This window comes from Poecile atricapillus, unplaced genomic scaffold (genome assembly GCF_030490865.1).
Source record: "Poecile atricapillus isolate bPoeAtr1 unplaced genomic scaffold, bPoeAtr1.hap1 scaffold_204, whole genome shotgun sequence".
Taxonomy (NCBI): Eukaryota; Metazoa; Chordata; class Aves; order Passeriformes; family Paridae; genus Poecile; species Poecile atricapillus.
The window spans coordinates 12,734-39,633 of NW_026709027.1; the positions used below are offsets into that span (position 1 = coordinate 12,734).

The 26,900-nt window shown below is 51.6% G+C and overlaps 1 protein-coding gene across 1 annotated transcript in view; it reads right to left on the minus strand.

The window, feature by feature from the left end:
• The window catches only part of NCAPH2 (non-SMC condensin II complex subunit H2), a 32,888-nt gene that overhangs the window by 3,966 nt on the left and 2,022 nt on the right, over positions 1 to 26,900 (minus strand). Inside the window, exons 4-15 of the mRNA XM_058828668.1 lie at positions 25,387 to 25,462; positions 25,207 to 25,278; positions 16,924 to 17,003; positions 13,979 to 14,103; positions 10,554 to 10,634; positions 8,364 to 8,458; positions 7,147 to 7,218; positions 5,370 to 5,436; positions 4,476 to 4,583; positions 4,279 to 4,332; positions 1,456 to 1,526; positions 758 to 808 (exon numbers count right to left, since the gene is read on the minus strand). Of these exons, the coding sequence (XP_058684651.1) occupies positions 758 to 808; positions 1,456 to 1,526; positions 4,279 to 4,332; positions 4,476 to 4,583; positions 5,370 to 5,436; positions 7,147 to 7,218; positions 8,364 to 8,458; positions 10,554 to 10,634; positions 13,979 to 14,103; positions 16,924 to 17,003; positions 25,207 to 25,278; positions 25,387 to 25,462 (952 nt within the window). The remainder of the gene's footprint in view (positions 1 to 757; positions 809 to 1,455; positions 1,527 to 4,278; positions 4,333 to 4,475; positions 4,584 to 5,369; positions 5,437 to 7,146; positions 7,219 to 8,363; positions 8,459 to 10,553; positions 10,635 to 13,978; positions 14,104 to 16,923; positions 17,004 to 25,206; positions 25,279 to 25,386; positions 25,463 to 26,900) is intronic.

Sequence of the window (26,900 nt, forward strand, 5' to 3'; positions counted from 1 at the left end):
GATTCCTGGGACCCCCTGGGACCCCCTGGGAGACCCCCTGGGACCCCTGGGACACCCTGGGACCTCTGGGACCCACTGTGTGACCCCTAGGACCCCCTGGAACCTCCTGGGACCCCCTGAGAGACTCCTGGGACCCCCCTGGGGCACCCTGGGACACCCTGAGAGACTCCTGGGACCCCCCTGGGGCACCCTGGGACACCCTGGGACCCCCTGTGTGACCCCTGGGACCCCCTGAGAGACCCCTGGGACACCCTGGGACCCCCCCCAGAGCCTTTGGGACCCCCTGGAACCCCCTGAGAGACCCCTGAGAGACCCCTGGGACCCCCTGGGACTCCCTTTGTGTCCCCTGGGACCCCATGGGACACCCTGAGAGACCCCTGGGACACCCTGGGACCCCCCCAGAGCACCCTGGGACCCACTGGGAGACCCCTGAGAGACCCCTGGGACCCCCTGGGACTCCCTTTGTGTCCCCTGGGACCCCCTGAGAGACCCCTGGGACCCCCTGAGAGCCCCCTGGGACCCCCTGTGTGTCTCCCAGGACCCCTGGGACCCACTGGGAGACCCCTGGGACCCACTGGGACCCCCCTGGAACCCCTTGAGAGACCCCTGGGACCCCCTCAGATCCCTCTGGGACCCCCCACCCTCCAGGGTGACCCCCCCCAGACCCCCAGGAGGGGAGCAGAGGCTCCCCTGGGCAGGGGGGATTTGGGGGGTTTGGGGTTCCAGCACCTTCCTCTTCCTCTTCCTCTTCCTCGCCGTCGGCCCCGCGCTCCCGTTCCCGTTCCTGCTCCAGCTCCTGCTGCGGCTCCTGGGGGGGGAACAGCCCTGAGACCCCCTGAGACCCCCTGAAACCCCCTGAGACCCCTGAGACCCCCCTGAGACCCCCTGAGACCCCCTGAGACCCCCTGAGACCCCCCTGAGACCCCCAGAGCCCCCTGAGCCCCCCCTGAGCCCCCCAGACCCCCTGAACACCCCCTGAGCCCCCCAGAAATCCCCTAAGCCCCCCTGAGCCCCCCCTGAGACCCCCTGAACACCCCCTGAGCCCCCCCAGAGCCCCCCTGAGACCCCCCTGAACACCCCCAGAGCCCCCCTCAGCCCCCCTGAGACCCCCCTGAACACCCCCAGAGCCCCCCTCAGCCCCCCCTGATCCCCCCTGAGCCCCCCTGAGACCCCCAGAGCCCCCTGAGACCCCCCTGAGCCCCCCAGACCCCCTGAACACCCCCTGAGCCCCCCCAGAGCCCCCCTGAGACCCCTGAACACCCCCTGAGCCCCCCCAGAGCACCCCTGAGACCCCCCTGAGCCCCCCCCAAGACCCCCCAGAGCCCCCTGAACACCCCCCAAGACCCCCAGAAATCCCCTGAGCCCCCCTGAGCCCCCCGAGACCCCTGAGCCCCCCAGAGCGTGGGAAAGGGGGTGCAGGAGCCCCCCAGCCCCCCCAGTTCCCCCCCCACTCACCCCCCGGCCCCGGAGCTTCCTGTGCATCATCATCCTCTCCTTGAAGTGCCGCCAGTAGAGCACCTCCAGGTCTGGGGGGGTCTGGGGTGACCCCCTGTACCCCCAAACACAGACACCCCCTCCCCAAACCTGCCAGGACCTTCCTGTGCCCTCCTGGGGACACCCTGGGGACACCCCAAACCCCCCTGGGGACACCCCAAACCCTCCTGGGACACCCCAAACCCTCCTGGGACACCCCAAACCCCCCTGGGGACACCCTGGGACACCCCAAACCCCCCTGGGGACACCCTGGGACACCCCAGGACACCCCAAACCCTCCTGGGGACACCCTGGGGCACCCCAAACCCTCCTGGGACACCCCAAACCCTCCTGGGACACCCCAAACCCCCCTGGGGACACCCCAAACCCTCCTGGGGACACCCCAAACCCACCTGGGACACCCCAAACCCACCTGGGGCACCCCAAACCCTCCTGGGGACACCCTGGGGACACCCTGGGACACCCCAAACCCTCCTGGGGACACCCTGGGGACACCCTGGGACACCCCAAACCCTCCTGGGGACACCCCAAACCCTCCTGGGACACCCCAAACCCTCCTGGGGACACCTTTGGGGTGCCCTTCCCTTTGTAGGAGCTGTGTCCCCCCAGTTTTGGGGTGTCCTCCCTCCCTGTCCCCCAGCAGTGTCCCTGTGCCCCCCAGCAGTGTCCCTGTGTCCCCAGCAGTGTCCCCAGCAGTGTCCCTGTCCCCCAGCAGTGTCCCTGTGTCCCCAGCAGTGTCCCTGTCCCCCAGGGGTGTCCCCAGCAGTGTCCCTGTGTCCCCCAGCAGTGTCCCTGTGTCCCCAGCAGTGTCCCCCAGCAGTGTCCCTGTGTCCCCAGCAGTGTCCCCAGCAGTGTCCCTGTGTCCCCAGCAGTGTCCCCAGCAGTGTCCCTGTGTCCCCAGCAGTGTCCCTGTCCCCCCCAGCAGTGTCCCTGTGTCCCCAGCAGTGTCCCCAGCAGTGTCCCTGTCCCCCAGCAGTGTCCCTGTGTCCCCAGCAGTGTCCCTGTGTCCCCCAGCAGTGTCCCTGTGTCCCCAGCAGTGTCCCTGTGCCCCCCAGCAGTGTCCCTGTGTCCCCAGCAGTGTCCCTGTGTCCCCAGCAGTGTCCCTGTGTCCCCAGGGGTGTCCCTGTGTCCCCCCCAGCAGTGTCCCTGTGTCCCCAGCAGTGTCCCTGCCCCCCAGCAGTGTCCCTGTGTCCCCAGCAGTGTCCCTGCCCCCCAGCAGTGTCCCCAGGGGTGTCCCTGTGTCCCCAGGGCTGTCCCTGTCCCTGTGTCCCCAGCAGTGTCCCTGTGTCCCCAGCAGTGTCCCCCAGCAGTGTCCCTGTGTCCCCCAGCAGTGTCCCTGTGTCCCCAGGGGTGTCCCTGTGTCCCCAGCAGTGTCCCCAGCAGTGTCCCTGTGTCCCCAGCAGTGTCCCTGTGTCCCCAGCAGTGTCCCTGCCCCCCAGCAGTGTCCCCAGCAGTGTCCCTGTGTCCCCAGCAGTGTCCCTGCCCCCCAGCAGTGTCCCCAGCAGTGTCCCTGTGTCCCCAGCAGTGTCCCTGTGTCCCCAGCAGTGTCCCTGTCCCCCAGGAGTGTCCCTGTGTCCCCAGCAGTGTCCCCAGCAGTGTCCCCAGCAGTGTACCCAGCAGTGTCCCTTTGTCCCCAGCAGTGTCCCTGTGTCCCCAGCAGTGTCCCTGTCCCCCAGCAGTGTCCCCAGCAGTGTCCCCAGCAGTGTCCCCAGCAGTGTCCCTGTGTCCCCAGCAGTGTCCCCAGCAGTGTCCCTGTGTCCCCAGCAGTGTCCCTGTGTCCCCAGCAGTGTCCCCAGCAGTGTCCCTGTGTCCCCAGCAGTGTCCCTGTGTCCCCCAGCAGTGTCCCTGTGTCCCCAGCAGTGTCCCCAGCAGTGTCCCTGTGTCCCCAGCAGTGTCCCTGTGTCCCCAGCAGTGTCCCCAGCAGTGTCCCTGTGTCCCCAGCAGTGTCCCTGTGTCCCCCAGCAGTGTCCCTGTGTCCCCAGCAGTGTCCCCAGCAGTGTCCCTGTCCCCCAGCAGTGTCCCTGTGTCCCCAGCAGTGTCCCTGTGTCCCCAGCAGTGTCCCTGTGTCCCCCAGCAGTGTCCCTGTGTCCCCAGCAGTGTCCCCAGCAGTGTCCCTGTGCCCCCCAGCAGTGTCCCTGTGTCCCCAGCAGTGTCCCCAGCAGTGTCCCTGTCCCCCAGCAGTGTCCCTGTGTCCCCAGCAGTGTCCCTGTGTCCCCAGGGGTGTCCCTGTGTCCCCAGCAGTGTCCCTGTGTCCCCAGCAGTGTCCCTGTGTCCCCAGGGGTGTCCCTGTCCCCCAGCAGTGTCCCTGTGTCCCCAGCAGTGTCCCTGTGTCCCCAGCAGTGTCCCTGTGTCCCCAGGGGTGTCCCTGTCCCCCAGCAGTGTCCCTGTGTCCCCAGCAGTGTCCCTGTGTCCCCAGGGGTGTCCCTGTGTCCCCAGCAGTGTCCCCAGGGGTGTCCCTGTGTCCCCAGCAGTGTCCCCAGCAGTGTCCCTGTGTCCCCAGCAGTGTCCCCAGGGGTGTCCCTGTGTCCCCAGCAGTGTCCCCAGCAGTGTCCCTGTGTCCCCAGCAGTGTCCCCAGGGGTGTCCCTGTGTCCCCAGCAGTGTCCCCAGCAGTGTCCCTGTGTCCCCAGCAGTGTCCCTGTGTCCCCAGCAGTGTCCCCAGCAGTGTCCCCAGCAGTGTCCCCAGCAGTGTCCCTGTGTCCCCAGGGCTGTCCCTGTGTCCCCAGGGCTGTCCCTGTGTCCCCAGGGGTGTCCCTGTGTCCCCAGGGTGCCCGTGCCCCCCTCACCTGCGAAGGTGGGACCCCTCCTCCTGCCCCTCCTGCCCGGGGGGACGCTGCTGTCTGTGGGAGCAGATCCCATCCCAATCAAACTCCAGGGGCTCCTCCAGGCTGGAAAAGCCCTGGGAGCCCCACCAGAGGGGCCAGGGATCCTTTGGGATCCTTTGGGATCCTTTGGGATCCGGATCCCGCCGGGAATCACTCACAGACTGCGGAGAACCAGCGGCTGAAATCCTGCAGCTTCCTCAGGGCCCTCCTCTTCCTCTTGCCCCCCACCGGGGCCTCCAGGCCCTGGGGCAGCAGGAACGGCCTCCCTGGGGGGACACCGGGGTGGGGACACCTCGGGTGACACCGGGGTGGGGACAGGGACACCTGAGAGTGACCCAGGGTGGGGACAGGGACACCTGCGGGGTGACACCGGGGCTGGGGGACAGGGACACCTGGGAGTGACCCCAGGAACGGCCTCCCTGGGGGGACACCGGGGTGGGGACACCTGGGAGTGACCCAGGGTGGGGACAGGGACACCTGGGAGTGACCCAGGGTGGGGACAGGGACACCTGGGAGTGTCCCTGGGATGGGGACAGGGCCTCCCTGCGGGGATACCAGGGCTGGGGACACCTGGGGGTGACCCAGGGTGGGGACAGGGACACCTGGGAGTGTCCCTGGGGTGGGGACAGGGCCTCCCTGGGGGGACACCGGGGTGGGGACACCTCGGGTGACCCAGGGTGGGGACAGGGACACCTGGGAGTGACCCCAGGAACGGCCTCCCTGGGGGGACACCGGGGTAGGGACACCTGGGAGTGACCCTCTGTGGGGACAGGGACACCTGGGGATGTCCAGGGAGGGGACAGGGATGTCCCTCTGGGGTCTGGGGACACCTGGGGATGTCCAGGGAGGGGACAGGGACACCTGGGGATGTCCAGGGTGGGGACAGGGATGTCCCTCTGGGCTCTGGGGACACCTGGGGATGTCCAGGGAGGGGACAGGGATGTCCCTCTGGGCTCTGGGGACACCTGGGGATGTCCAGGGAGGGGACAGGGATGTCCCTCTGGGGTGTGGGGACACCGAGGGCCCCCCGTGCTGTCCCCATCCCCCCGGACCTTTCCTGAAGGGTTTCTCCTCGGAGTCTCCGAAGGGATCCAGGCTCTGCCAGGGGCTCGGCTCCTCCTGCCACAGGGAGAGGGGCTGGGGGCACCGGGGATCCCGGCTGGGATCTCCCTGATCCCCTTTGGGATCCCCCTGATCCCCTTTGGGATCCCCCTGATCCCCTTTGGGATCTCCCTGATCCTGTCTGGGAACTCCCTGATCCACTTTGGGATCTCCCTGATCCCCTTTGGGATCTCCATGATCCACTTTGGGATCTCCCTGATCCCCTTTGGGATCTCCCTGATCCCCTTTGGGATCTCCCTGATCCCCTTTGGGATCTCCCTGATCCACTTTGGGATCTCCCTGATCCACTTTGGGATCTCCCTGACCCCCTTTGGGATCTCCCTGATCCCCTTTGGGATCTCCCTGATCCACTTTGGGATCTCCCTGACCCCCTTTGGGATCTCCCTGATCCAGTTTGGGATCACCCTGACCCAATTTGGGATCCCCCCAGTCTGATTTGGGATCTCCCTGATCTGATTTGGGATCCCCCTGGCCCAGATTTGGGATCCCCTGGTTGGATTTGGGATCTCCTTGGTTCAGTTTGGGATCTCCCTGATCCGGTTTGGGAACTCCCTGGTTGGATTTGGGATCTCCCTGATCCAATTTGGGATCTCCCTGATCCAATCTGGGATCTCCCTGGATCAATTTGGGATCTCCCTGGCCCAGGTTTGGGATCCCCTGGTTGGATCTGGGATCTCCCTGCCCCAGGTTTGGGATCCCCTGGTTGGATCTGGGATCTCCCTGATCTGGTTTGGGATCTCCCTGATCCAATCTGGGATCTCCCTGCCCCAGGTTTGGGATCTCCCTGGATCACTTTGGGATCTCCCTGGCCCAGGTTTGGGATCCCCTGGTTGGATCTGGGATCTCCCTGCCCCAGGTTTGGGATCTCCCTGGATCAATTTGGGATCCCCCTGGCTGGATTTGGGATCTCCTTGGTTCAGTTTGGGATCTCCCTGATCCCGTTTGGGATCTCCCTGATCCAATTTGGGATCTCCCTGATCCGGTTTGGGATCTCCCTGATCCAATTTGGGATCTCCCTGATCCGGTTTGGGAACTCCCTGCTCCCCTTTGGGATCTCCCTGATCTGGTTTGGGATCTCCCTGATCCAATCTGGGATCTCCCTGCCCCAGATTTGGGATCTCCCTGGATCAATTTGGGATCCCCCTGGTTGGATTTGGAATCCCCTGGTTGGATTTGGGATCCCCCTGGCCCAGATTTGGGATCCCCTGGTTGGATTTGGGATCTCCTTGGTTCAGTTTGGGATCTCCCTGATCCAATTTGGGATCTCCCTGATCCAATCTGGGATCTCCCTGGATCAATTTGGGATCTCCCTGGCCCAGGTTTGGGATCCCCTGGTTGGATCTGGATCTCCCTGCCCCAGGTTTGGGATCTCCCTGGATCCATTTGGGATCCCCCTGGCTGGATTTGGGATCTCCTTGGTTCAGTTTGGGATCTCCCTGCCCCAGATCTGGGATCCCCCCGGTTTGATTTGGGATCCCCCTGCCCCAGGTTTGGGATCTCTGTGATCTGATCTGGGATCTCCCTGCCCCAGGTTTGGGATCCCCCCGGTTTCAGGGCCCCCCCTGGTTTCAGGGATCCCCCCTGGTTTGATCTGGGATCCCCCCGGTTTCAGGGATCCCCCTGGTTTCAGGGATCCCCCTGGATCAGTTTGGGATCCCCTGGTTGGATCTGGGATCCCCCCGGTTGGTTTCAGGGATCCCCCCTTACCTGGCTGTGTGTTTTGGGGTCCCGGCTGGGGAATCTCTCCCTCAGGACACAGCCCCGGATCCGGGGAGAGCTCTGGGATCCAGAGAGAGGGGCAGTGAGGGATCTGGGGATCCTGAGAGGGGATCTGGGATCCAGGGAGGGGATCTGGGATCCAGGGAGGGGATCAGGGGATCCTGAGAGGGGATCTGGGATCCAGGGAGGGGATCTGGGATCCAGGGAAGGGTTTGGGGATCCAGGGAAGGTTTGGGGGATCCAGGGATGGGTTTGGGGGATCCAGGGAAGGGGCACAGGGATCCAGGGAAGGGTTTGGGGGATACAGGGATGGATTTGGGGATCCAGGGATAGGATTTGGGGGATCCAGAGAAGGGTTTGGGGGATCCAGAGAAGGGGCACAGGGATCCAGGGAAGGGGCACAGGGATCCATGGAAGGGATCTGGGAATCCAGGGAAGGGTTTGGGGGATCCAGAGAAGGGTTTGTGATCCAGAGATGGGATCTGGGGATTCAGAGAAGGTTTGGGGATCCAGGGAAGGTTTGGGGGATCCAGGGAAGGGGCACAGGGATCCAGGGAAGGTTTGGGGATCCAGGGAAGGGTTTGGGGATCCAGGGAAGGGTTTGGGGGATCCAGGGATGGATTTGGGGATCCAGGGATAGGATTTGGGGGATCCAGAGAAGGGTTTGGGGGATCCAGGGAAGGGACACAGGGATCCAGGGAAGGGGCACAGGGATCCATGGAAGGTTTGGGGGATCCAGAGATGGGATTTGGGGGATCCAGGGATGGGTTTGGGATCCAGGGAAGGGGCACAGGGATCCACGGAAGGTTTGGGGGATCCAGGGAAGGGGCACAGGGATCCAGGGAAGGTTTGGGGGATCCAGGGATGGGTTTGGGATCCAGGGAAGGGGCACAGGGATCCAGGGAAGGGGCACAGGGATCCATGGAAGGTTTGGGGGATCCAGAGAAGGTTTGGGGGATCCAGGGAAGGGGCACAGGGATCCAGGGATGGGATCTGGGGATCCAGGGAAGGGTTTGGGGGATACAGGGATGGATTTGGGGATCCAGGGATGGATTTGGGGGATCCAGAGAAGGGTTTGGGGATCCAGGGATGGGGCACAGGGATCTATGGAAGGTTTGGGGGATCCAGGGAAGGTTTGGGGGATCCAGGGATGGGATTTGGGGATCCAGAGAAGGGGCACAGGGATCCCCCAGCCCCACACAGACCCTCTGAGCCTCGATGTGCTCGGTGGGGACCGGAGTCACTTCCATGTCACCTCCCGGGGCCTCGGGAGCGTCGTCATCGTCAGATCCCGCAGCACCTGCAGGGGTGGAAGAAGCTTCCAGAATCCCCCCATTCCCACCCTGTCACCCCCAGGAGCGTCTCCTGCCGGGGCCAGGGGCAGCAGAGCCGGGAGAGGGGAACGAGGGAGCTGCTGGGGCTGGAAAATCCCAAATCCGAGAGATGCCAGCACTGCCCTGGCACCAAGGGACACAGCCATGGGGACAGCAAATCCTCAGGGACAGCAAATCCTCAGGGACAGAAAATCCTCAGGGACAGCAAATCCTCAGGGACATCAGATCCTCAGGGACATCATTAAATCCACAGGGACATCATTAAATCCTCAGGGAATTCATTAAATCCTCAGGGACATCAGCAAATCCCTCCAGGGACATCATCAAATCCTCAGGGACATCAAACCCATCCAGGGACATCATCAAACCCATCCAGGGACATCATCAAATCCTCAGGGACAGCAAATCCACTGGGACATCAGATCCTCAGGGACATCAGCAAATCCTCAGGGACAGCAAATCCTCAGGGACAGAAAATCCTCAGGGACAGAAAATCCTCAGGGACATCAAACCCATCCAGGGACATCAGCAAATCCTCAGGGACATCATCAAATCCACTGGGACATCAAATCCTCAGGGACATCAGCAAATCCTCAGGGACATCAGCAAATCCTCAGGGACATCAAATCCATCCAGGGAAATCATCAAATCCTCAGGGACATCATCAAATCCTCAGGGACATCAAATCCCTCCAGGGACATCAAATCCATCCAGGGACATCATTAAATCCTCAGGGACATCATCAAATCCACTGGGACATCAAATCCTCAGGGACATCAGCAAATCCTCAGGGACATCAAATCCACTGGGACATCATCAAATCCCTCCAGGGACATTTAATCCATCCAGGGAAATCATTAAATCCACAGGGACATCATCAAATCCTCAGGGACATCAAACCCATCCAGGGAAATCAAACCCACAGGGACATCGTTAAATCCACAGGGACATTCAAACCCTCAGGGACATCATCAAACCCATCCAGGGACATCAAACCCACAGGGACATCATTAAATCTACAGGAACATCATTAAACCCCTCTAGGGACATCATTAAATCCACAGGGAAATCATTAAATCCACAGGGACATTAAATCCTCAGGGACATCAAATCCATCCAGGGAAATCATTAAATCCACAGGGAATTCATTAAATCCTCAGGGACAGCAAATCCCTCCAGGGACATCATCAAATCCTCAGGGACATCAAATCCTCAGGGACATCAAACCCATCCAGGGACATCAAATCCACTGGGACATCATTAAATCCTCAGGGACATCAAATCCACTGGGACATCAAATCCATCCAGGGACATCATTAAATCCTCAGGGAATTCATTAAATCCACTGGGACATCAAATCCACAGGGACAGCAAATCCTCAGGGACATCATCAAATCTTCAGGGACATCATTAAATCCTCAGGGACATCAAACCCACAGGGACATCAAACCCACAGGGACATCATCAAATCCTCAGGGACATCAAATCCACAGGGACATCAAATCCTCAGGGACATCAAACCCACAGGGACATTTAATCCATCCAGGGAAATCATTAAATTCACAGGGAAATCATCAAATCCTCAGGGACATCAAATCCACTGGGACATCAAATCCACAGGGACATCGTTAAACCCCTCTAGGGACATCATTAAACCCCTCTAGGGACATCATTAAATCCACAGGGACATCATCAAACCCATCCAGGGACATCATCAAATCCTCAGGGACATCAAATCCTCAGGGAATTCATTAAATCCACAGGGACATCATTAAATCTGGTCCTGTCACCCCTCACCTGGACAGGTGTCACCCCTGACCTGGCTCCTGTCACCCCTCACCTGGACAGGTGTCACCCCTCCTGTCACCCCTCACCTGGTCCTGTCACCCGTCACCTAGGCAGGTGTCACCCCTCCTGTCACCCCTCACCTGGGCAGGTGCCACCCCTCCTGTCACCCTCACCTGGGCAGGTGTCACCCCTCCTGTCACCCCTCACCTGGGCAGGTGTCACCCCTCCTGTCACCCTCACCTGGGCAGGTGTCACCCCTCCTGTCACCCTCACCTGGCTCCTGGGAGAAGCTCAGTGCCCTCACAGGTGACACGGTGGCGCTCAGTTGCTGCTGGAGGCCGGGTCCCGCTGGCCCTGCGGTGACACAGTGACGGTGACACGGTGACACGGTGACACAGTGACAGTGACACGGTGACAGAGTGATAGAGTGACAGGGTGACACAGTGACACAGTGACAGTGACACGGTGACAAGGTGACAGAGTGATAGAGTGACAGGGTGACACAGTGACACGGTGACAGAGTGACACAGTGATAGAGTGACAGAGTGACACGGTGACACGGTGACAGAGTGACACAGTGATAGAGTGACAGAGTGACACGGTGACAGGGTGACAGTGACAGAGTGACACGGTGACACAGTGACATAGTGACACAGCACACAGTGACACAGTGACACAGTGACACAGTGACACAGTGACACAGCACACAGTGACACAGTGACACAGTGACACAGTGACACAGCACACGGTGACACAGTGACACAATGACACAGTGACACAGCACACAGTGACACAGTGACACAGTGACACAGTGACACAGTGACACAGCACACAGTGACACAGTGACACAGTGACACAGCACACGGTGACATAGTGACACAATGACACAGTGACACAATGACACAGTGACACAGTGACACAGTGACACAGTGACACAGCACACAGTGACACAATGACACAGTGACACAATGACACAGTGACACAGTGACACAGTGACACAGTGACACAGGACACAGTGACACAGCACACAGTGACACACTGACACAGTGACACAGTGACACAGTGACACAGCACACAGTGACACAATGACACAGTGACACAATGACACAGTGACACAGTGACACAGTGACACAGTGACACAGGACACAGTGACACAGCACACAGTGACACAGCACACAGTGACACAGTGACACAATGACACAGTGACACAGTGACACAGCACACAGTGACACAGTGACACAGTGACACAATGACACAGTGACACAGTGACACAGTGACACAGTGACACAATGACACAGTGACACAGCACACAGTGACACAGCACACAGTGACACAGTGACATGGTGACACAGTGACACAATGACACAGGGACACAGTGACACAGCACACAGTGACACAGTGACACAGTGACACAGCACACAATGACACAGCACACAGTGACACAGTGACACAGTGACACAGTGACACAGCACACAGTGACACAGTGACACAGTGACACAGTGACACAGCACACAGTGACACAGTGACACAGTGACACAGTGACACAGTGACACAGTGACACAGTGACACAGCACACAGTGACACAGTGACACAGTGACACAGTGACACAGTGACACAGCACACAGTGACACAGTGACACAGTGACACAGTGACACAGCACACAGTGACACAGTGACACAGTGACACAGTGACACAGTGACACAATGACACAGTGACACAGTGACACAGCACACAGTGACACAGTGACACAGTGACACAGCACACAGTGACACAGTGACACAGTGACACAGTGACACAGTGACACAGCACACAGTGACACAATGACACAGTGACACAGTGACACAGTGACACAGTGACACAGTGACACAGCACACAGTGACACAGTGACACAGTGACACAGTGACACAGTGACACAGGACACAGTGACACAGTGACACAGCACACAGTGACACAGTGACACAGTGACACAGTGACACAGCACACAGTGACACAGTGACACAGTGACACAGTGACACAGCACACAGTGACACAGTGACACAGTGACACAGTGACACAGCACACAGTGACACAGTGACACAGTGACACAGTGACACAGTGACACAGCACACAGTGACACAGTGACACAATGACACAGTGACACAATGACACAGTGACACAGTGACACAGCACACGGTGACATAGTGACACAATGACACAGTGACACAATGACACAGTGACACAGTGACACAGTGACACAGCACACAGTGACAGTGACACAATGACACAGTGACACAGTGACACAGCACACAGGGACACAATGACACAGTGACACAGTGACACAGTGACACAGCACACAGTGACACAGTGACACAGTGACACAGTGACACAGTGACACAGTGACACAGTGACACAGCACACAGTGACACAGTGACACAGCACACAGTGACACAGCACACAGTGACACAGTGACACAGTGACACAGTGACACAGTGACACAGTGACACAGTGACACAGGGACACAGTGACACAGTGACACAGCACACAGTGACACAGTGACACAGCACACAGGGACACAGTGACACAGCACACAGTGACAGTGACACAATGACACAGTGACACAGTGACACAGCACACAGTGACACACTGACACAGTGACACAGTGACACAGCACACAGTGACACAGTGACACAGTGACACAGTGACACAGTGACACAGTGACACAGTGACAGTGACACAATGACAGTGACACAGTGACACAGTGACACAGTGACACAGTGACACAGTGACACAGCACACAGTGACACAGTGACACAGTGACACAGTGACACAGTGACAGTGACACAATGACAGTGACACAGTGACACAGTGACACAGTGACACAGTGACACAGTGACACAGCACACAGTGACACAGCACACAGTGACACAGCACACAGTGACACAGTGACACAGCACACAGTGACACAGTGACACAGTGACACAGTGACACAGTGACACAGGACACAGTGACACAATGACACAGTGACACAGCACACAGTGACACAGTGACACAGTGACACAGGGACACAGTGACACAGTGACACAGTGACACAGTGACACAGTGACACAGCACACAGTGACACAGTGACACAGTGACACAGTGACACAGTGACACAGTGACACAGTGACACAGGACACAGTGACACAGTGACACAGTGACACAGTGACACAGTGACACAGCACACAGTGACACAGTGACACAGCACACGGTGACACAGTGACACAGTGACACAGTGACACAGTGACACAGCACACAGTGACACAGTGACACAGCACACGGTGACACATTGACACAGTGACACAGTGACACAGTGACACAGCACACAGTGACACAGGGACACAGTGACACAATGACACAGTGACACAGTGACACAGTGACACAGCACACAGTGACACAGTGACACAGTGACACAGTGACACAGTGACACAGGGACACAGTGACACAGCACACAGTGACACAATGACACAGTGACACAGCACACAGTGACACAGTGACACAGGACACAGCACACAGTGACACAGCACACAGTGACACAGTGACAGTGACACAGCACACAATGACACAGTGACACAGGACACAGTGACACAGCACACGGTGACACAATGACACAATGACACAGTGACACAGTGAGCTGGGGCAGTGCCAGCGGGCAGGTGCCACCCCAGTGCCACCCCCGGTACCTGTGTCTGTCCCCAGGTGGCTCGGGGACAGGCGGGCCAGCTCCAGCAGGAAGGTTCCGGAAGCGTGCAGGGTGGAGGTGTTCATGCGGAAATCCCGGCGGCTCGCCAGCACCTCGCCCCTCCGGCTGTGGAATGCCTCAGGGAACTGTCCCCAGACTGTCCCCAACGTCCCCAGACTGTCCCCAGACTGTCCCCAATGTCCCCAGACTGTCCCCAACGTCCCCAGACTGTCCCCAATGTCCCCAGACTGTCCCCAGACTGTCCCCAACGTCCCCAGACTGTCCCCAAATCCCCCAGACTGTCCCCAACGTCCCCAGACTGTCCCCAATGTCCCCAGCCTGTCCCCAATGTCCCCAGACTGCCCCCGACGTCCCCAGACTGTCCCCGAGGTCCCCAGACTGTCCCCAATGTCCCCAGACTGTCCCCAAATCCCCCAGACTGTCCCCAATGTCCCCAGACTGTCCCCAACGTCCCCAGACTGTCCCCAAATCCCCCAGCCTGTCCCCAATGTCCCCAGACTGTCCCCAACGTCCCCAGACTGTCCCCAAATCCCCCAGCCCAGCCCTGATGTCCCCAGACTGTCCCCAACGTCCCCAGACTGTCCCCAATGTCCCCAGACTGTCCCCAAATCCCCCAGCCCAGCCCTGATGTCCCCAGACTGTCCCCAACGTCCCCAGACTGTCCCCAATGTCCCCAGACTGTCCCCAAATCCCCCAGCCTGTCCCCAAATCCCCCAGCCTGTCCCCAATGTCCCCAGCCTGTCCCCAATGTCCCCAGACTGTCCCCAAATCCCCCAACCTAGCCCTGATGTCCCCAGACTGTCCCCAATGTCCCCAGCCTGTCCCCAAATCCCCCAGCCCAGCCCCAATGTCCCCAGACTGTCCCCAATGTCCCCAGACTGTCCCCAAATCCCCCAGCCCAGCCCTGATGTCCCCAGACTGTCCCCAAATCCCCCAGACTGTCCCCAACGTCCCCAGACTGTCCCAAATGTCCCCAGACTGTCTCCAAATCCCCCAGACTGTCCCCAATGTCCCCAGACTGTCCCCAATGTCCCCAGACTGTCCCCAAATCCCCCAGACTGTCCCCAATGTCCCCAGACTGTCCCAAATGTCCCCAGACTGTCTCCAAATCCCCCAGACTGTCCCCAATGTCCCCAGACTGTCCCCAATGTCCCCAGACTGTCCCCAATGTCCCCAGACTGTCCCCAAATCCCCCAGCCCAGCCCTGATGTCCCCAGACTGTCCCCAACGTCCCCAGACTGTCCCCAACATCCCCAGACTGTCCCCAATGTCCCCAGACTGTCCCAAATGTCCCCAGACTGTCCCCAACATCCCCAGACTGTCCCCAATGTCCCCAGCCTGTCCCCAAATCCCCCAGCCCAGCCCTGATGTCCCCAGCCTGTCCCCGATGTCCCCAGCCTGTCCCCGATGTCCCCAGCCCATCCCTGATGGACATCCCGGGGACAAGGACAATCCCAGTTGGAGCAGGGGACAGGGACAATCCCAGTTGGATCCGGGATGGAGACAGGGACAATCCCAGTTGGAACAGGGGACACAGGACACAGGACATGGGACAATGCCACCAGGGGATGGGGACAGGGACAATCCCAGTTGGAACAGGGGACACAGGACACAGGACATGGGACAATGCCACCAGGGGATGGGGACAGGGACAATCCCAGGTGGAACAGGGGACAGGGACAATCCCAGCTGGATCAGGGATGGGGACAGGGACAATCCCAGGTGGAACAGGGGACAGGGACAATCCCAGCTGGATCAGGGATGGGGACAGGGACAATCCCAGGTGGAACAGGACACAGGACATGGGACAATGCCACCAGGGGATGGGGACAGGGACAATCCCAGCTGGAACAGGGGACAGGGACAATCCCAGCTGGATCAGGGATGGGGACAGGGACAATCCCAGTTGGATCAGGGGACAGGGACACAGGACACAGGACAATGCCACCAGGGGATGGGGACAGGGACAATCCCAGTTGGAACAGGGACAATCCCAGTTGGATCCGGGATGGGGACAGGGACAATCCCAGGTGGATCAGGGGACAAGGACACAGGACACAGGACAATGCCACCAGGGGATGGGGACAGGGACAATCCCAGCTGGATCAGGGGACAGGGACAATCCCAGTTGGAACAGGGGACACAGGACACAGGACAATGCCACCAGAGGATGGGGACAGGGACAATCCCAGCTGGAACAGGGGACAGGGACACAGGACAATGCCACCAGGGGATGGGGACAGGGACAATCCCAGTTGGATCAGGGGGACAGGGACACAGGACAATGCCACCAGGGGATGGGGACAGGGACAATCCCAGTTGGATCAGGGGGACAGGGACACAGGACAATGCCACCAGGGGATGGGGACAGGGACAATCCCAGTTGGAGCAGGGGACAGGGACAATCCCAGCTGGAACAGGACACAGGACATGGGACAATGCCACCAGGGGATGGGGACAGGGACATTCCCAGCTGGAACAGGGGACAGGGACACAGGACAATGCCACCAGGGGATGGGGACAGGGACAATCCCAGCTGGAACAGGGGACAGGGACAATCCCAGTTGGATCAGGGGACACAGGACACAGGACACAGGACAATGCCACCAGGGGATGGGGACAGGGACAATCCCAGTTGGATCAGGGGACAGGGACACAGGACAATGCCACCAGGGGATGGGGACAGGGACATTCCCAGCTGGAACAGGGGACAGGGACACAGGACAATGCCACCAGGGGATGCGGACAGGGACATTCCCAGTTGGAACAGGGGACACAGGACAATGCCACCAGGGGATGGGGACAATGCCACCAGGGGATGCGGACAGGGACATTCCCAGTTGGAACTGGGACAGGGACACAGGACAATGCCACCAGGGGATGGGGACAATGCCACCAGGGGATGGGGACACTCAGGAGTGGCACCTCAGCAGGGGATTTTCCTTCTTCTCCGTCTCTTCCGGAGCCACCAGGGACATCGGGGTCAGGGGAACGATGTTGGTGGCCTGGGGAGGTGGCAGGGCTGGCATTGTCCCCAAGGCCACCACCACAGCCAGGTGCCAGGGGGAGAAATGGGGAAAGGAGGGGGGGAAAGAGGGAGAAAAGGGAAAAAAAGAGAGAAATGAGGGGGGAAAGGAGAGAAAATGAGAGAAAAAGAGGGAGAAAAGGGAAAAAAGGATGAGGAAAAAGAGAGAGAGAAGGAGGAAAACGAAGAGAGAAAAGGAGGAAAAAGGGAGGGATGGAAAGAGGGAAAAAAGGGAAAAAAAGAGAGAAAAGGAGGGGGAAAAGGAGAGAAAATGAGAGAAAAAGAAGGAAAAAAGGGAAAAAAGGATGAGGAAAAGGAGAGAGAAAAGGGAAAAAATGGAGAGAGAAAGGGAGGAAAAAGGGAGGGATGGAAAGAGGGAGAAAAGGGAAAAAAGGAGAGAAAAGGAGGGGGGAAAAGAGAGAAAATGAGAGAGAAAAGGAGGAGAGAGGGAGGGAGGAAAAGAGGGAGAAAAGGAAATAAAGAATGGAGAAAAAGAGGGAGAAAAGGTGGAAAACAAAGAGAGAAAAGGAGGAAAAATTAGGGAGGAGGAAAAAGGGAGGGATGGAAAGAGGAAAAAAAGGGGAAAAAAGGAGAGAAAAGGAGGGAGAAAAGGAGGAAAAATGAGAGAGAAAAGGAGAAAAAAGGGAGGGGTGAAAAGAGGGAGAAAATTTAAAAAATGGAGAAAAAGAGGGAGAAAAGGTGGAAAAAGGAGAGAGAAAACAAGGGAAAATGGAGAGAGAAAAGGAGGAAAAATGAGAGATGAAAAGGGGGAGAAAAGGGAAAAAAGGAGAGAAAAAGAGGGGGAAAGGAGAGAAAATGAGAGAGAAAGGGTGGAGAGAGGGAGGGATGGAAAGAGGGAGAAAAGGGAAAAAAGGAGAGAAAAGGAGGGGGAAAAGGAGAGAAAATGAGAGAAAAGAAGGAAAAAAGGGAAAAAAGGATGAGGAAAAGGAGAGAGAAAAGGGAAAAAATGGAGAGAGAAAAGGAGGAAAAATGAGGGAGAAAACAAGGAAAAAAAGAGAGAGAAAAGGTGGAAAAAGGGAGGAGTGAAAAGAGGAAAAAAAGGGGAAAAAAGGAGAGAAAAGGAGGGGAAAAGGAGAGAAAATGAGAGAAAAAAAGAGGGAGAAAAGGGATAAAAGGATGAGGAAAAAGAGAGAGAAAAGGAAGAAAACTAAGAGAGAAAAGGAGAAAAAAGGGAGGGATGAAAAGAGGGAGAAAAGGGGAAAAAAGGAGAGAAAAGAAGGGGGGAAAGGGAAAAAAGAATGGAGAAAAAGAGGGAGAAAAGGAGGAAAAACGAGAGAAAAGGAGGAAAAAGGGAGGGATAAAAATAGGGAGAAAAGGAAAAAAAAGGATGGAGAAAAAGAGGGAGAAAATGTGGAAAAAGCAGAGAGAAAAGGAGGAAAAATGAGAGATGAAAAGAGGGAGAAAAGGAAAAAAAAGGAGAGAAAGGGAGAAAAGGAGGAAAAAGGAGAGAGAAAAGGAGAAAAAAGGAGAGAGAAAAGGAGGAAAAAGGGAGGGATGGAAAGAGGGAGAAAAGGAAATAAAGAATGGAGAAAAAGAGGGAGAAAAGGTGGAAAACAAAGAGAGAAAAGGAGGAAAAATGAGGGAGAAAAGGAGGGAAAAAGGGAGGGATGGAAAGAGGAAAAAAAGGGGAAAAAAGGAGAGAAAAGGAGGGGAAAAGGAGAGAAAATGAGACAAAAAAAGAGGGAGAAAAGGAAAAAAAAGGAGAGAAAAAGAGGGAGAAAAGGAAAAAGAATGGAGAAAAAGAGGGAGAAAAGGGGGAAAAATGAGAGAGAAAAGGTGGAAAAAGGGAGGGATGGAAAGAGGGAGAAAAGGGAAAAAAAAGAGAGAAAAGGAGGGAGAAAAGGAGAAAAAATGAGAGAGAAAAGGAGGGAGAAAAGGAGAGAAAAGGAGAAAAAAGGGAGGGATAAAAATAGGGAGAAAAGCAAAAAAAAGGATGGAGAAAAAGAGGGAGAAAATGTGGAAAAAGCAGAGAGAAAAGGGGGAAAAAAGGGAGGGATGGAAAGAGGGAGAAAAGGAAAAAAAGAATGGAGAAAAAGAGGAGGAAAAGGTGGAAAAATGGAGAGAGAAAAGGAGGAAAAATGAGGGAGAAAACAAGGAAAAAAAGAGAGAGAAAAGGTGGAAAAAGGGAGGAGTGAAAAGAGGAAAAAAAGGGGAAAAAAGGAGAGAAAAGGAGGGGAAAAGGAGAGAAAATGAGAGAAAAAAAGAGGGAGAAAAGGAAAAAAAGGAGAGAAAAAGAGGGAGAAAAGGAAAAAGAATGGAGAAAAAGAGGGAGAAAAGGGGGAAAAATGAGAGAGAAAAGGAGGAAAAAGGGAGGGATGGAAAGAGGGAGAAAAGTGAAAAAAAGAGAGAAATGAGGGGGAAAAGGAGAGAAAATGAGAGAAAAAGAGGGAGAAAAGGGGGAAAAATGAGAGAGAAAAGGAGGAAAAAGGGAGGGATGAAAAGAGGGAGAAAAGGGAAAAAAGGAGAGAAAAGGAGGGAGAAAAGGAGAAAAATGGAGAGAGAAAAGGAGGAAAAACGAGAGAAAAGGAGAAAAAAGGGAGGGATAAAAATAGGGAGAAAAGGGAAAAAAAGGATGGAGAAAAAGAGGGAGAAAATGTGGAAAAAGCAGAGAGAAAAGGAGGAAAAAGGGAGGGATGGAAAGAGAAAAGGAAAAAAAGAATGGAGAAAAAGAGGAGGAAAAGGTGGAAAAAGGAGAGAGAAAAGGAGGAAAAATGAGGGAGAAAACAAGGAAAAATGAGAGAGAAAAGGAGGAAAAAGGGAGGGATGGAAAGAGGGAAAAAAGGAAATAAAGAATGGAGAAAAAGAGGGGAAAAGGTGGAAAAACAAGAGAGAAAACAAGGAAAAATGGAGAGAGAAAAGCAGGAAATATTAGGGAGAAAATAAGGAAAAAAAGAGAGAGAAAAGGTGGAAAAAGGGAAGGGTGAAAAGAGGAAAAAAAGGGGAAAAAAGGAGAAAAAAGGAGGGGAAAAGGAGAGAAAATGAGAGAAAAAAAGAGGGAGAAAAGGGATAAAAGGAGAGAAAAAGAGGGAGAAAAGGAAAAAGAATGGAGAAAAAGGGAGAAAAGGAAAAAAAGGAGAGAAAAAGAGGGAGAAAAGGAAAAAGAATGGAGAAAAAGAGGAAGAAAAGGGGGAAAAATGAGAGAGAAAAGGAGGAAAAAGGGAGGGATGAAAAGAGGGAGAAGAGGAAAAAAAGGAGAGAAAAGGAGGGAGAAAAGGAGAAAAATGGAGAGAGAAAAGGAGGAAAAACGAGAGAAAAGGAGAAAAAAGGGAGGGATAAAAATAGGGAGAAAAGGAAAAAAAGGATGGAGAAAAAGAGGAGGAAAAGGTGGAAAAATGGAGAGAGAAAAGGAGGAAAAATGAGGGAGAAAACAAGGAAAAAAAGAGAGAGAAAAGGAGGAAAAATGAGATATGAAAAGAGGGAGAAAAGGAAAAAAAAGGAGAGAAAAGGAGGAAAAAGGAGAGAGAAAAGGAGGAAAAATTGAGAGAAAAGGAGAAAAAAGGGAGGGATGGAAAGAGGAAAAAAAGGGGAAAAAAGGAGAGAAAAGGAGGGAGAAAAGGAGGAATCAAAGGAATAAAAGGAGGAAAATGAGTGAAAATGAGAGGGAAAAAAAGGAATCAAAGGAGAAAAAAGAGAAATCAAAGGAGGGATAAAAGGAATAAAAGGAGGAAAATGAGTGGGAAACAAGAAGGAAAAAAGGAATCAAAGGAGAAAAAAGAGAAATAAAAAGAGAAATAAAAAGAGAAATAAAAAGAGAAATAAAAAGAGGAATAAAAGGAGGAAAATGAATGGGAAACAAGAAGGAAAAAAGGAATCAAAGGAGAAAAAACAGAAACAAAAAGAGGGATAAAAGGAGGAATCAAAGGAGGAATCAAAGGAGGAAAATGAGTGGAAAATGAGAGGGAAAAAAGGAACCAAAGGAGAAAAAAAGAGAAATAAAAAGAGAAATAAAAAGAGAAATAAAAAGAGAAATAAAAAGTGAAATAAAAAGAGAAATAAAAAGAGAAATCAAAGGAATAAAAGGAGGAAAATGAGTGGGAAACAAGAAGGAAAAAAGGAACCCAAGGAGAAAAAAGAGAAATAAAAAGAGTAATAAAAGGAGGAATCAAAGGAGGGATAAAAGGAGAAATCAAAGGAATAAAAGAAGGAAAATGAGTGGGAAATGAGAGGAAAATAAGAAATCAAAGGAAAAAAAGAGAAATCAAAGGAGGAATAAAAGGAGGAACCAAAGGAGAAAAAAGAGAAATAAAAGGAGGGATAAAAGGAAGAATCAAAGGAGGAATCAAAGGAGGAAAATGAGTGGGAAACAAGAAAGAAAAAAGGAATCAAAGGAGAAAAAAGAGAAATAAAAAGAGGAATAAAAGGAGGAATCAAAGGAGGAATCAAAGGAGGAAAATGAGTGGAAAATGAGAGGGCAAAAAAGGAATCAAAGGAGAAAAAAAGAGAAATAAAAAGAGAAATAAAAAGAGAAATAAAAGGAGGAATCAAAGTAGGAATAAAAGGAGGAATCAAAGGAGGAATCAAAGGAGGAAAATGAGTGGAAAATGAGAGGGAAAAAAGGAATCAAAGGAGTAAAAAAGAGAAATAAAAAGAAATAAAAAGAGAAATGAAAAGAGAATTAAAAGGAGGAATAAAAGGAGGAATCAAAAGAATAAAAGGAGGAAAATGAGTGGGGAACAAGAAGGAAAAAAGGAATCAAAGGAGAAAAAAGAGAAATAAAAAGAGGAATAAAAGGAGGAATCAAAGGAGGAAAATGAGTGGAAAATGAGAGGGAAATAAGGAATCAAAGGAGAAAAAAAGAGAAATAAAAAGAGAAATAAAAAGAGAAATAAAAAGAGATAAAAGGAGGGATAAAAGGAGGGATAAAAGGAGGAAAATGAGTGGGAAACAAGAAGGAAAAAAGGAATCAAAGGAGAAAAAAATAGAAATAAAAAGAGAAATAAAAAGAGATAAAAGGAGGGATAAAAGGAGAAATCAAAGGAATAAAAGGAGAAAAATGAATGGAAAATGAGAGGGAAAAAAGAAATCAAAGGAGAAAAAAGAGAAATCAAAGGAGGAATAAAAGGAGGAACCAAAGGAGAAAAAAGAGAAAGGAGGGATAAAAGGAAGAATCAAAGGAGGAATCAAAGGAGGAATAAAAGGAGGAAAATGAGTGGGAAACAAGAAGGAAAAAAGGAATCAAAGGCGAAAAAAGAAAAAAAAAAGGAAGAATTAAAGGAGAAATCAAAGGAGGGATAAAAAGAGAAATAAAAGGAGAAATCAAAGGAATAAAAGGAAAAAAATGAGTGGAAAATGAGAGGGAAAAAAGGAATCAAAGGAAAAAAAGAGAAATAAAAAGAGGAATAAAACGAGAAATCAAAGGAGGAATAAAAGGAATAAAAGGAGGAAAATGAGTGGGAAACAAGAAGGAAAAAAGGAATCAAAGAAGAAAAAAAGAGAAATAAAAAGAGAAATAAAAAGAGAAATAAAAAGAGAAATAAAAAGAGAAATAAAAAGAGATAAAAGGAGGGATAAAAGGAGGGATAAAAGGAATAAAAGGAGGAAAATGAGTGGGAAACAAGAAGGAAAAAAGGAATCAAAGGAGAAAAAAAGAGAAATAAAAAGAGGGATAAAAGGAGAAATAAAAGGAGGAATCAAAGGAGGAATTAAAGGAGGAAAATGAGTGGAAAATGAGAGGGAAAAAAGGAATCAAAGGAGTAAAAAAGAGAAATAAAAAGAGAAATAAAAAGAGAAATAAAAAGAGAAATAAAGAGACAAAAGGAGGGATAAAAGGAGGAAAATGAGTGGGAAACAAGAAGGAAAAAAGGAATCCAAGGAGAAAAAAGAAAAATAAAAAGAGAAATAAAAAGAGAAATAAAAAGAGAAATAAAAGGAGAAATCAAAGGAATAAAAGGAGGAAAATGAGTGGGAAACAAGAAGGAAAAAAGGAATCAAAGGAGAAAAAAGAAAAATAAAAAGAGAAATAAAAAGAAATTAAAGGAGGAATCAAAGGAGGAATAAAAGGAGGAATAAAAGGAATAAAAGGAGGAAAATGAGTGGAAAACGAGAGGGAAAAAAGGAATCAAAGGAGAAAAAAAGAGAAATAAAAAGAAATACAAAGAGAAACGGAAAGAGAAATAAAAGGAGGAATCAAAGGAGGAAAATGAGTGGGAAACAAGAAGGAAAAAAGGAATCCAAGGAGAAAAAAGAGAAATAAAAAGAGGGATAAAAGGAGAAATAAAAGGAGGAATCAAAGGAGGAATTAAAGGAGGAAAATGAGTGGAAAATGAGAGGGAAAAAAGGAATCAAAGGAGTAAAAAAGAAAAAAAAAATAAAAAGAGAAATGAAAAGAGAAATCAAAGGAGGAATCAAAGAAGGAATCAAAGGAGAAATCAAAGGAATAAAAGGAGAAAAATGAGTGGAAAACGAGAGGGAAAAAAGGAATCAAAGGAGTAAAAAAGAGAAATAAAAAGAGAAATAAAAAGAGGAATAAAAAGAGAAATAAAAAGAGATAAAAGGAGGGATAAAAGGAATAAAAGGAGGAAAATGAGTGGGAAACAAGAAGGAAAAAAGGAATCCAAGGAGAAAAAAGAGAAATAAAAAGAGAAATAAAAAGAGAAATAAAAAGAGAAATGAAAAGAGAAATCAAAGGAGGAATAAAAGGAGGAATCAAAGGAGGAATAAAAGGAGGAAAATGAGAGAGAAAAAATGAATCAAAGGAGTAAAAAAGAGAAATAAAAAGAGAAATAAAAAGAGATAAAAGGAGGGATAAAAGGAGGGATAAAAGGAATAAAAGGAGGAAAATGAGTGGGAAACAAGAAGGAAAAAAGGAATCCAAGGAGAAAAAAGAGAAATAGAGAGGAATAAAAGGAGGAATCAAAGGAGGGATAAAAGGAGAAATCAAAGGAATAAAAGGAGGAAAATGAGTGGGAAACAAGAAGGAAAAAAGGAAATCAAAGGAAAAAAAAAAGAGAAATCAAAGGAGGAATAAAAGGAGGAACCAAAGGAGAAAAAAGAGAAATAAAAGGAGGGATAAAAGGAAGAATCAAAGGAGGAATCAAAGGAGGAAAATGAGTGGGAAACAAGAAAGAAAAAAGCAATCAAAGGAGAAAAAAAGAGAAATAAAAAGATAAATAAAAAGAGAAATAAAAAGAGAAATAAAAGGAGAAATCAAAGAAATAAAAGGAGGAAAATTAGTGGGAAACAAGAAGGAAAAAAGGAATCAAAGGAGGAAAAAGAGAAATAAAAAGAGAAATAAAAAGAAGAATAAAAGTAGGAATCAAAGGAGGAATCAAAGGAGAAAAATGAGTGGAAAATGAGAGGGAAAAAAGGAATCAAAGGAGAAAAAAGAGAAATAAAAAGAAATAAAAAGAGAAATAAAAAGAGAAATGAAAAGAGAAATAAAAAGAGAAATAAAAAGAGAAATAAAAGGAGAAATCAAAGGAATAAAAGGAGGAAAATGAGTGGGAAACAAGAAGGAAAAAAGGAACCCAAGGAGAAAAAAGAGAAATAAAAAAAGGAATAAAAAGAGAAATAAAAAGAAATAAAAAGAGAAATAAAAAGAGAAATAAAAGGAGGGATAAAAGGAGAAATCAAAGGAATAAAAGGAGGAAAATGAGTGGGAAACAAGAAGGAAAAAAGGAATCCAAGGAGAAAAAAGAGAAATAAAAAAAGGAATAAAAAGATAAATAAAAAGAAATAAAAAGAGAAATGAAAAGAGAAATAAAAAGAGAAATAAAAAGAGAAATAAAAAGAGATAAAAAGAGGGATAAAAGGAGCAATCAAAGGAATAAAAGGAGGAAAATGAGTGGGAAACAAGAAGGAAAAAAGGAATCCAAGGAGAAAAAAGAGAAATAAAGAGGAATAAAAGGAGGAATCAAAGGAGGGATAAAAGGAGGGATAAAAGGAGGGATAAAAGGAATAAAAAGAGGAAAATGAGTGGGAAACAAGAAGGAAAAAAGGAATCAAAGGAGAAAAAAGAGAAATAAAAAGAAATAAAAAGAGAAATAAAAAGAGAAATAAAAAGAGAAATAAAAAGAGAAATAAGAAGAGAAATAAAAAGAGATAAAAGGAGCAATCAAAGGAATAAAAGGAGGAAAATGAGTGGGAAACAAGAAGGAAAAAAGGAATCCAAGGAGAAAAAAAAAGAGAACTAAAGAGGAATAAAGCCAAGGGTCTCCTCTCACAGGCAGCTGCTGACTCCTCCTCATGTTGACGCTGTCCTGGCTGCTCCTGGGGATGTCATCCAGGGACAGGAACTGCGGGAACAGCCCCAGCTGTCACCCCAGGAGGGACAGCAGGGGACAGCAGGGGACAGGACACGGCAATTCCAGCAGGGATGGATCCCTTGGGATTCATTCCCTCACCTCCTGCTCCTTGTTCCCGAAGGTGGCGTCGGCATCGCGGCCGTCGGGGCCCAGGGAAGTGGGGAGCTTCTCCCTCCTGGGGAAAAATGGGATTCAAATCCATGGGAATGGTGGGAAAATCCCCAAAAAATGAAATGTTTGTGTCGGTGTGAAAGGCCAAAGGAGCTGGGAGCAGGTTCCAAAGGGATTTTCCTGCTGGAAAAGGCTCCCTTGGGATGTTTGGGAGGAAATGAAGAAGGAGGAAATGAAGCAGCTCTGGTTTTGTTGGGTTTCCATGTGGGGTCATTCCAGAGGTTGGGATGCACTGGCCAGGGCAGGAAATTCCATCCTGGAAGGGGAAAAATCGCTCCTGGGAAGGGGAAATTCCATCCTGGGAGGAGGAAATTCCATCCTGGGAGGGGAAATTCCATCCTGGAAAGGAAAATTCCATCCTGGAAAGGAAAATTCCATCCTGGAAGGGGAAATTCCATCCTGGGAGGGGAAAATTCCATCTGGGAAGGGGAAATTCCATCCTGGAAGGGGAAATTCCATCCTGGAAGGGGAAATTCCAGCCTGGAAGGGGAAAAATCCATCCTGGGAGGAGGAAATTCCATCCTGGGAAGGGAAAATTCCATCCTGGAAGGGGAAATTCCATCCTGGGAAAGGAAAAATCCCCTCTAGAAAAGGACAATTCCCTCCTGGGAAGGGGAAATTCCATCCTGGAAGGGGAAAAATCCATCCTGGGAAGGGGAAATTCCATCCTGGGAGGGGAAATTCCATCCTGGGAGGGGAAATTCCATCCTGGGAGGAGGAAATTCCATCCTGGGAGGGGAAATTCCATCCTGGAAAAGGAGAATTCCCTCCTGGAAAGGGAAAATTCCATCCTGGAAGGGGAAATTCCATCCTGGAAGGGGAAATTTCATCCTGGAAGGGGAAATTTCATCCTGGGAAGGGAAAATTCCATCCTGGGAAAGGAAAAATCACCCCTGGAAAAGGAGAATTCCCTCCTGGAAAGGGAAAATTCCATCCTGGAAAGGGAAAATTCCATCCTGGAAAGGGGAAATTCCACCCTGGAAGGGGAAAATTCCATCCTGGAAGGGAAAATTCCATCCTGGAAGGGCAAATTCCTCCCTAGGAAGGAAAAGCTCCACCCTGGGAAGGGAAAATTCCCCCAGGGAAGGGAAAATTCCTTCCTGGGAAGGGAAAATTCCTCCCTGGGAAGGGAAAATTCTCCCATGGGAAGGGAAAATTCCAATCAGAGAAGGGAAAATTCTCCCAGGGAAGGGAAAATTCCATCTGGGAAGGGAAAATTCCATCCTGGGAAGGGAAAATTCCATCCTGGAAGGGAGAATTCCATCATGGGAAAGGAAAATTCCCCCAGGGAAGGGAAAATTCCTTCCTGGGAAGAGAAAATTCCCCCAGGGAAGGGAAAATTCCATCCTGGGAAGGGAAAATTCCATCTGGGAAGGGAAAATTCTCCCATGGGAAGGGAAAATTCCAATCAGGGAAGGGAAAATTCCCCCAGGGAAGGGAAA